General features: G+C 44.2%; 1 protein-coding gene across 2 annotated transcripts in view; it reads right to left on the bottom strand.

Moving 5' to 3' along the window:
• Positions 1-1,187: 1,187 nt before the first annotated feature.
• FOXK1 (forkhead box K1) overlaps positions 1,188-9,358 on the bottom strand; it is a 47,497-nt gene continuing 39,326 nt past the window's right edge. The window contains exons 5-9 of one of the 2 annotated variants that reach the window (XM_086622006.1): positions 8,885-9,078; positions 7,561-7,727; positions 6,572-6,853; positions 4,453-4,680; positions 1,188-2,173 (exon numbers count right to left, since the gene is read on the bottom strand). In XM_086622006.1, coding sequence (XP_086478132.1) covers positions 1,953-2,173; positions 4,453-4,680; positions 6,572-6,853; positions 7,561-7,727; positions 8,885-9,078 — 1,092 coding nt within the window. In that variant the 3' untranslated portion in view covers positions 1,188-1,952. The remainder of the gene's footprint in view (positions 2,174-4,452; positions 4,681-6,571; positions 6,854-7,560; positions 7,728-8,884; positions 9,079-9,358) is intronic. The other variant, XM_086622007.1, reaches the window with a different exon arrangement.

Raw genomic sequence — 9,358 nt, 5'->3', positions numbered from 1 at the left:
GCTTGACAATAAAACACGGCTGGGTTTTATTCAAGCGGTTGGACTTGGCTATTGAATAGGATTTGGCAAAGAGAGAGGAAACCTAGAAGGGAACAAGTGATGCCAGCTGTTACCTTGCAGATTTCTTTCCTCTCCCCAAATTCCAGACGACATCGAACAGTTGTGCCTCACCCCCTAATCCTCACGGACATACGGACAGTATCAACTACTGCACAGTGGGGAAATCTTTTTGTAACATGTTTATGCAGTGGGCTTGCCTCTCTGCTCTGCGATAGCACTGTCAGACCGTACAAGACAGCAACCTGACAATAAATCAGTACAGATCCCAGGATAGCCTACCGAAAGCATATCCTATCCCTCTTAAGTCTTTCACCATCACCAAAGCTGTAACATTTTCTAAATTAAAAGATCTCTGCTGTGCTGCCAGAAGACATGTTAGCCAAGGGGATCACAATTGGGTAAAACCAAAGGGGTTTGCTGGAGGCTACACAGAGGTTGATCTCTTTGCCAGTCACAAGGCATCACACTCACCCACTGTTCCACATGCCTGAAGTAACTCAAATCTGCTTTGCTAGTAAGACACTTGTCCTACATGAAGAGCTTGCAATAGTTATAGTAAAAGCAACCTCCTACTGGTCAACACAAATGGTCCTCAAGGGAGGAGAGATGGGAGAGGGAGCCAGGCAGTGAAAGGAAACCTCCAAATTCCTTTTTGAAAACCTGTTTAAGACCTCCAGTGACTTTTGCCACACGGAAAATAAAAGGCCTGTTTGCCTTGGTCTCTACACACTTACAGAACTTGTGTTAAACACCGTGAACTCTGCTGCCTCTCACCCCAGCTCTGTGAACCACAGCAGAGGGTCAGTGACAGACTCCTACCCAGCCCTGGTCTCCTGACCATTGTCCATCTCCTTGAGGACCACACTACCAACCGGAGGTGAAGTGCAGAAGATCAACCAATATTTTCTGAACCAATATGTTCACAGAGACAGCAGCAATGTCTTTGCCTACAGTGCTGTTTTGAACAAAACCTTGTGTTCCAGCACAGGATGTGATCAATCAAATATACCCAGAACCTTTTGGAGACACCCTTCCCCACGTGATCCTCAGTCATTAACATACTTTGGCTGTTGTCCAGAGCAAGTGATGAATAATTGTAAGAAATCATGGAAGGTACAAATCCCTTTGTTTTTAATATCTTTACAGGAACCAAATTGATACAGTTCCTCTATCATCTTACTCTTCCTCAGAGGGAATAGAGAGAAATTGCATCTGGAGATCCAGGTGGTTGAGCCCTGTAACTCTTCCTCCTGAATCCCCACATAAATAAACATTCGTTCATATTCAGAATTTTTCTGTTTTAAACAACAAAATAATTTGCCTTTTTCTTTAAGCTTGGTACCATGTTTCTTTAATGCTGCTGTTGTGAGATACTGCACCCATCTTTCAGCATTTGATTGCCTTAGGTGGCTTTTTAAAATGGTCCTATGGTTCAAAGCTCTGAGAAGCACAGTATTAAGGCATAGAAAATGAGTTTCTTTCCAGGGAGTAGACTGTATTTGTGTTACATTCCTTTAGATGCTGAACTTTAAATCCCATCCCCTTGGAGCCAAAAGGGGACAAGACAGTTAAAAAAATATCCCAGCAGTCATACAATCAGTTGTCTGTATTTTTTTTGAATCTTAAAAAAAAAAGGAAGAAATATCCCATAGGTAAAGACAGAACAGAGTTCCAGGTATGGGTTCTTGGGAGGGGTTTTCCATTCTTTTTGGCACCTTGTGATTTTAACAGCTGTTGACCTCCCATTTAAAAAAATCTGACTTTAAAAAGAGCTCTTTATTCACTATGTTTTGAGCTGTTACAGTTGTGGTTTGTTTTCTTTGAAAACTGCTTTAGGGGCTGCCGCCATCCCATGCCCACCCCGCATCACTCCAGCTCCTCCCACCGGTTCTTCATTCACTGGTTGCCTGTCCTTGTGGCATTGTAGATGTGATGACTCCAGTTTGGGCTGGGACTGCTCCACTGGACTCTTCTATCCGAGGTCTTTTGACTTCAGGTTCACCGGAAGAGGCTGCTGCTGTTTCTTCGGTCCCTGTCTCACATACCCGGCTGACTACAACAGGAGTGGACGAGCTGGCCTGGGCTGCAAGAAGCTGCAATGGATTTGTAAGAGCTGAGAAGGACAAGAGAAAGAGAATTAATGTGATGAAGTAGCACAAGTGTTTGCTATTCCAGAAAGTAAGAAAACAAAACACCACACTCAACCGTGATAGCTGGCACATATTCAAGCAGTGTTTTCAAGTCCATTTGGAAAGGCTTGTTAGCCTTGTCTCTCCCTCCACAATCTCAGCCTTGTGCAAGTTTACCAAACTGGTATTAACTCCTTTCACAGAAGAACCTCCTTCTTCCTACCCATTGTCAAATGAAGCATTGTCAGCTAAGCATTCATGTCCAGACAGGGAGGATTAATCCCCTGTTAAAATTACAGCACTCCTCCTCTTTGAGAGGTAGCTCTCTGGCCACCTACAATCAGAACTTCTTGCAAGCTGCAACATCTTCAGCTGTGTGTGCTGTGCCTTCAATTTAGAGGGCTCTCTTTAGTCCTACTTGCACAGTAAGAACAGTCAGTCTGTTAGGAAACTAGATGAGAAACCAAATATTGAGCGCACTGACATCTCACTTGTAAAAGGAGCAGGAAAGAGCTTGCCCCAGGCAACCAAATGCAATCCCATCGGAACTGGGATCAGACGTAGGAATTTCTGGCTCTCAATCTTGTATTCCAGTACTGACAAAAGACCTCACCCTCCCATTAATAAAAGTGGTGTGAAAAAAAGACGATTTAAGTAGCAACCCTCTGCAAAAATGTCTACAATTCCTAGTTCCAGACAGAGAATGTGCTTACACACTGGCTTTGGCACACAACACCGCTTGGAAAACAAAACACATGCAGTTTTTGGACTCTGCATCAATTGGAGAGGCAGCCAAAGGGGACTCAGGAGACAGCACATCCTCTGCCCTCCAGACTGAGTTGTAAAGGATGGAATGACAGAACATTAGCAGTGTGTTCACTGCTAAGTGCATCAAAAAGGAGCCCTAGGATAAATAAACAAAGTAAGCAGAACAAAGGCCCTCAAAGCCCAGAACTTCTACCAAGGCATGGGAAGGAGGCCCAGAGTATCAACAGGATGAACGAAAAAATAGAGTAAGGATGAGGGCAGCCACCAGTTACAGTTTGGTGACTTAGAGAATCTAAACTATGTAGTTGAAAAGAAGTTAACTTTGTACAGACAAGAGTTAGGAGACTCAGGCTCTGTTTTGTCAAGGAGAAAATTTACTATCACTCACAAAAAAAAAACCCACTTCAGATGCAACTGGAATACTTTCCACTTTGATGAGAAAGCTAGAAAAATTTTAGTGACATTAGAATAAAAAAATCTTAAATGAAAATTGATTCTACATTAGACAAACACTATGGCTTGGTAGTAGCAACTCTTACCTATCTGGCCTACTTAATATCTTAATTGCACAAAAACCTTATTGCTATCATTTTTCATTGCTCCAGTAAGATTCTTGCAATTCAGGTGCAAGTCAGGTGATGCTGTGAATAGACACAGCAGAAAACTTTGTAGAAACATTCCTGCTTCACTTCATGAAAGCCGTCAAAATCCCATCATCAGTGCCCTTTGTTTCAAAACTCCCTGTAAGCACCAGCCTGGGACAGCAGAGGTGCTTGGCATCTCGTTGAAAAAGGGAGTAAGACACCTTGATATTACCACCCCCAGTCACCATCCTTAACCAGACAAAACCGAGGTGCTGAGCAAGCCGTAAGAGGAGGCTGCCAAGACATGGCTAGTATGGCATCTTAAAAATCAGGCTTGACAAATGACTAGAACACATCCAGTATATAAAAGAATCCTACATTCATTCACCTGATGAAATAGATCTTATTTCTCTCAGGCTCTAAGACCTTAAGATGGGAAAGTATGTTATTTTCTTAATACTCTATGGAGTCATATTTCACAAGATCTTAAGAGCACCATGGAAATTTTATTATTTGGCACGCTGAAAGCAAAGGCTGTTTGTCAGAGGAAAACAAATGAAAAAAAGGGCTCAACACAAGAATCACTAACACTTTCAACAAGTAACCCCCAAAAGGTAGACAGCGTAAGTAGTAATAGATGCAGAGCCAAGGACAAAGGAAAGACACCAGACTTTTCAGAAGCAATGGCAGATAGCAAAAATTGTCCACTAGGGAAAAGGAGCAGAGGTGGACAGAGGATGTCTACCACTGACATACAGCCACAGAATTTAAAGAATTTGAATGCCTTTGGAATCGAACACATGGAATAACTTGATGTATAACAACAAAGAGAAAACCCTTACAGCTTTACAATGTAACGGCTAAGCTCAGGGAGCGATCAAAAACCAGAAAGCAATGGGAACAGAGCCTACCATAAGCGCTGCCAGTGATGCTGTTGGTGGGGACGGCATGTTTCCCGTTCTGAGTGACTGCCCGCACAGGGAGCTGATGCTGTCCAATGGTCACCGGAGCTGCCTGCTGAAGGATCGTGACCGTCTGTCCTGGAACACCCTGTGCCATTTGACTGGCGACTGTCTGAATGACGCGGCTGGCTGTAGGTATCGTGGCAAAGGCGATCGTTGGCTTTTCATCCATGCCTGCTTAAGAGTAGAACAGATAACAACTATTTACTACCCAGGCTTCGGAGCAGGCTTTATTCTCATTAACGTTTTAGCAGTGATACATACCCCAGGCTTACAGATGTGAAAATACCTCAGCATCACAGAAGGTCAGGGATGAATGTTTGAAAACATTAAAATATTCTCTGTAGCACACACACTCTATCAATATTAAGAACATTTTTCTTACAGCATAAAACCACTCAGTCAAAAAAGAAAAATCAAGATTATAAACTTGACCCTTTGTCCTAAAAAGGCATCATCTCCCTTATTGGCACATTACAGCTGTAACGGGGACAGCAGTCACTGCAAATCTCATTGCTCACTTTGTAACTACAGGCAAATTGGCCTGACTCTCAATACCACACAGCAGGACAAGGCATTAAGATGTTAAACAATGCCTGGAGCCAAAAGTGCAACAGCTTGCTGTGAGGCCTGCATGTAGGTCGATTTACAAGGATGTCTTCCCACAATTGCAAGCTTTTGCCAGCTATGGAAGTATAGGAAGAAATCAAGAGGAGGAAAAAAAAAAAAGAAGGTTGAGTTTCTCGAGGTGACTGAGAGCACTCCACGACCTATTTCACTTCCCAGGATGAGTAAGGAGTCAATTCAGCAGGTATGTAACAGAAACAGGACAGCCTCTTCCTGGGCATGCAGGAGAGGAGAGCTGCTCTTGTCTTCCAGGGGCTCTGGGGGTCTCAAAGCAGAGAAGGCAGGCAGGAAGCACAAACTCATCAGTCCTGTAGGAAGAGAAGACTTCTCCCATTTTAACATTAGAAGTCAAGAGTGGAGTTAGATGGGACATAAGCACTGAGCTGAGACCTGCAGGCAGGCTGATGGGAAGCAAGGGGAGAAAAGGTAAGGAAAGCTGGGAGATCAGGAAAGAAAACAGAGCAACCAGGAAAAACAACGGGAAGGTAGAGACTAGAAAAGGATATGAGTGGGAGTAAGAGAGGGACAAGTAGGGAAAGAATGAGTGACAGCAAGAACTAGTGACTGAAAGAAGGGAGCAGGTCATACATAGGCAGCTGCAAATGTTAGCGCTTCAAGAACATGTATGGGATCCAGACGGGAATTTCTAGAGAACATGAGTGAAACTCAAGCAGGACAACCAGTGCTGAACTAAAAACACTAGTGGTTCTGCTATTGCTGTACGGGAAGGTCTTCGTCATTTTTTCCTTTCCCTTAGAGGAGAATCATTGCCCCACTGCCCACATAAAAGCAATAAGAGTAACTAGTCTTGCTGCTGGTACAACACACATCTATCTTGTAGCACTACACCCTTCCAAAATGGCGAGCAGACGAGGTGGTGTCTAGATCACAGCAAGAGAACATTTAACTCACTAAATCCTCCAAGGCTGGAATTTCCAGCTTAGGGAAAGAGAGGCCTTTGTTGTAACTGGTTTTTGAGATTGCTTTAATGGAGCACTGCCTGCACTTTAAGAAGCACATGCTTTCCTCTAGGAATCCAGCCCTGTGGAAAACAAGGGCTCAACCGTTTATTTACAAGGCCATCCTGAAGCAGATATTTTCAGCCTTTCCCAGGCCATCTCTTCTAGCTACAGAAAGCACACACTTCTGTAGCACATCCAGCTGGCCAATATTGGGGATAACATAAAATCTTTAAGTCACTGCATGTTCCTTCAGCCTCCAAAGTCTGTTAGATTTGTTCCCCACAGGAGACAAGGGAGCACGGTTGTCCTGCTCACTGGTGAAGACATCAAACAGATGAGCTCTTACTTTAAGTTTTACCTGGAGAAACATCTTTTTTTAAGGGCTAAGCACCGAGTGCGTGAAACAACATTTTACTACCCAACCCCTGCAAGCCTACTGAAGACTTATTAGCAGAACAGCATGGGAGGTGAAAAGCTACCTCGGTGGTCACCAGCTAAGTCCAACACTGCTCCTGCAGCTTCATGAGCACCTCCTGCTGTGCCCTGATTCGTGAGGATGTATCCGTTTGCAGAGTTTGCAGAGGAGGTCACAACTCGGACCATTGTAACAGTGGGAGCTTGTTGAACTACGTGAATTGCATGACATGACGGCTGTTGGGAAGTCACTATTGATGCTGGCATGTACGCGACTGGTTTTGCCACCAGGGTAGATGGTCGAGGAGGAACAGCCATAATCACTGGCTGGGCACTGACTGGAGATCCTAAACAGAAGAGAAGCACACGTTAATAGGAGAGGCAAAAAGGCCTCCACTTATTTCACCTATACACTTCTAATCTGCAATACTCAGTCCTTCAGCATCGGCACGAGTAGGGGTAGGGAACAACACATAAGGCTTCAAAAATATCACCTTCGATCTTCTCTTTCCTAACTTACAAAAACCTTACTTGCCATCCGAGCACATTCCTGAACAGAAACTACAATAAGCGCAAAAAGAACGAAGCTTTACTTAATGAGCTTTGCCTTCCAACTTCACCAGGAGCACCTTATACATCAGGCCCATTACAGCACAATTAACAAGCAGATACTTACTAGGGCTTAACAAATTACCAAGGCACTGGCCACAGCACCACAGAACTCTGCATGGCCAAGCTGATCTTCTCCAGAAGGCTGGTAAATTAGTGCAAGTGAGCTACGCGCTGTCACAGCTACTCTGCTGCGAGTTCTTTAGGGCTCCCTAGTTCAAGGTCAGCTCATGTATTTCTACACATTCCTTTATCTCCTCCTCCCTCACCCGAAGAACAGTAAGAAAAATGGTCTGAAGTTGCATATGCATCATCAGTCTCTAACAATGAAGCAGAAAGACCTAGATGCTCCTGTAACACACTGGCCGAAGCATTCCTGCAGTATCCTCAGCCTGGCACTTGGTACAAATGAACCGTCCCCCTCTGTGAAACCAGAGCTACTCACCAGGGGCACTCTGTGAATACCGATACTCTGGAACTGAGGCTAACTTTGACCCAAAGTCGTGATCGTGTGGAATGGGTGAGCCCTCCCGTGACAGGCACTCTGGAGTCTGTAGGCCGCTAGAGTGAGGGGACAGCAGGCCAGGGTGAGTAGGGGAGGCAGGAGCACTCCTGAAACACCAGAACAGAGTGTTGGCAAGCGTAGATGCATTTCGACCACAAGACAGCAGCAGAGAGACCAAGAGTTATCTCCAGTACAGGACTACCTAGGAGAAGTATGGCCTTTCTTTCACACTACCCACTATAGTCTTGCTGGGAAGAGTTGAAAGGTACACAGTAACCTCACAAATGTTCTAGCACCAAATACTGTCATACTATTCCTTGCTGAAGGAAACTGGACTCTTCAGAACATACTTAACATTTCATTTTAAGACCCACTGCTGACAGAGAAGCTAGAGGTGCATCATGTTCTGATCAGTTTTATCATTTCAGGCCATTCCCAAAGGATCTTTGTTAGTGTTTAAGAGCGACTGGGAGAGGAAGAGGAAGAAAGATCCAATGTAGATGCAGGTGTCTGGCCCCACACAGGCTTACAGAGCAGCTGCTCCCTCTTTTCCCCATTGCCCCCCCTCCCCAACCACTTGGTTCCCACCTCTGGTCTCATGTGGCCAAACACATGAGGAATTAAACACTTCTTTAACAAACAAGATAGAGAAGCTGATCAGCTAAAAGTGTCTCCTGTTTCCCCCCATTTTAACAAACAGAAAAAAAAAAAAATGAAGTGTGGGAGGAATGTTACATGAAACTGCTCCAGCTAGTGTTGAATTGCAAGTCTCATCCTCACAGCTACGGGGCTCAGAGAAAGCTGTCATTGCACACAGCTCCTCTTTTGCAGTTACACAGAACACCCCCACACTGCTTCACTGCTGACAACCACGACCAACCTGATCTTCCCTATAGGAGAGTGTTTTAAATACCACAAAAGTTATCAGCACTATGATCTAATCCACATCTAAACACAGCTTTCCTGAAGTGAGAGACTGACATCTGAAAACACTTACTCCAGTGATAACTGCTTTGAATTTCTTTGAAATGGTGCCAAAACAGGTATGTTATTTGACACATTTTTGTAGTTTGGTTCTGGATTTTATTTTTTTGGAAAACACTTAAATCAGAACAATTTTCAGATTATGCCTCAGGACTATTTAACCATATTACCTCTCGAACTATAAACAGAAGTAAAGTTTGCTCATGCTGTACTTCAGGAGAAGTTTTTGTTTGTTTTCTTTGTAATGTTTGGCACAGAGATCAGAGGAAGTTGAAGTTACCTGGAGGAGAGAGGCCCAAAAGGTGTTCGGAAGCAGGACACTCCTCTTTGCCTTCGTTTTCTAAATGCTTGCTCTACTAGTTTGGCTTCAGAGGCAGGGTCAATTCGCCAAAAGGAGCCCTTTCCAGGCTCCTCCTGGGAGCGTGGGACTTTAATAAAGTAACGGTTCAAGGAGAGGTTGTGCCGAATGGAATTCTGCAGGAAGCAGAGGAATGAGATGATTATTTTGCCATGAGGAAGCATGTAACAAAGATGAATGGGTTTCCCCACACAGCTTGGAAAAATAAAATCCACACCACCAGAATCGGTGCTGAAGACAGAAACAAGTCACAACTCACACAGCTCCAAAGTCACAGGAGAACTGCAAGAGAAAACCTGAGGAAACCTGTCAGAGCTTCTACTAACCATACTGAAAGATGGGTTTGCTTGGTACTACACCACCACTTAAGTACACCTGGAGCCAGGCAGTGAAGTA

The sequence above is a fragment of the Tauraco erythrolophus genome, chromosome 17 (assembly GCF_009769465.1).
Source record: "Tauraco erythrolophus isolate bTauEry1 chromosome 17, bTauEry1.pri, whole genome shotgun sequence".
Lineage (NCBI taxonomy): Eukaryota > Metazoa > Chordata > Aves > Musophagiformes > Musophagidae > Tauraco > Tauraco erythrolophus.
The sequence above is the reverse complement of the archived record's forward strand: the minus strand, read 5'-3'. Positions and strand labels throughout refer to the sequence as shown.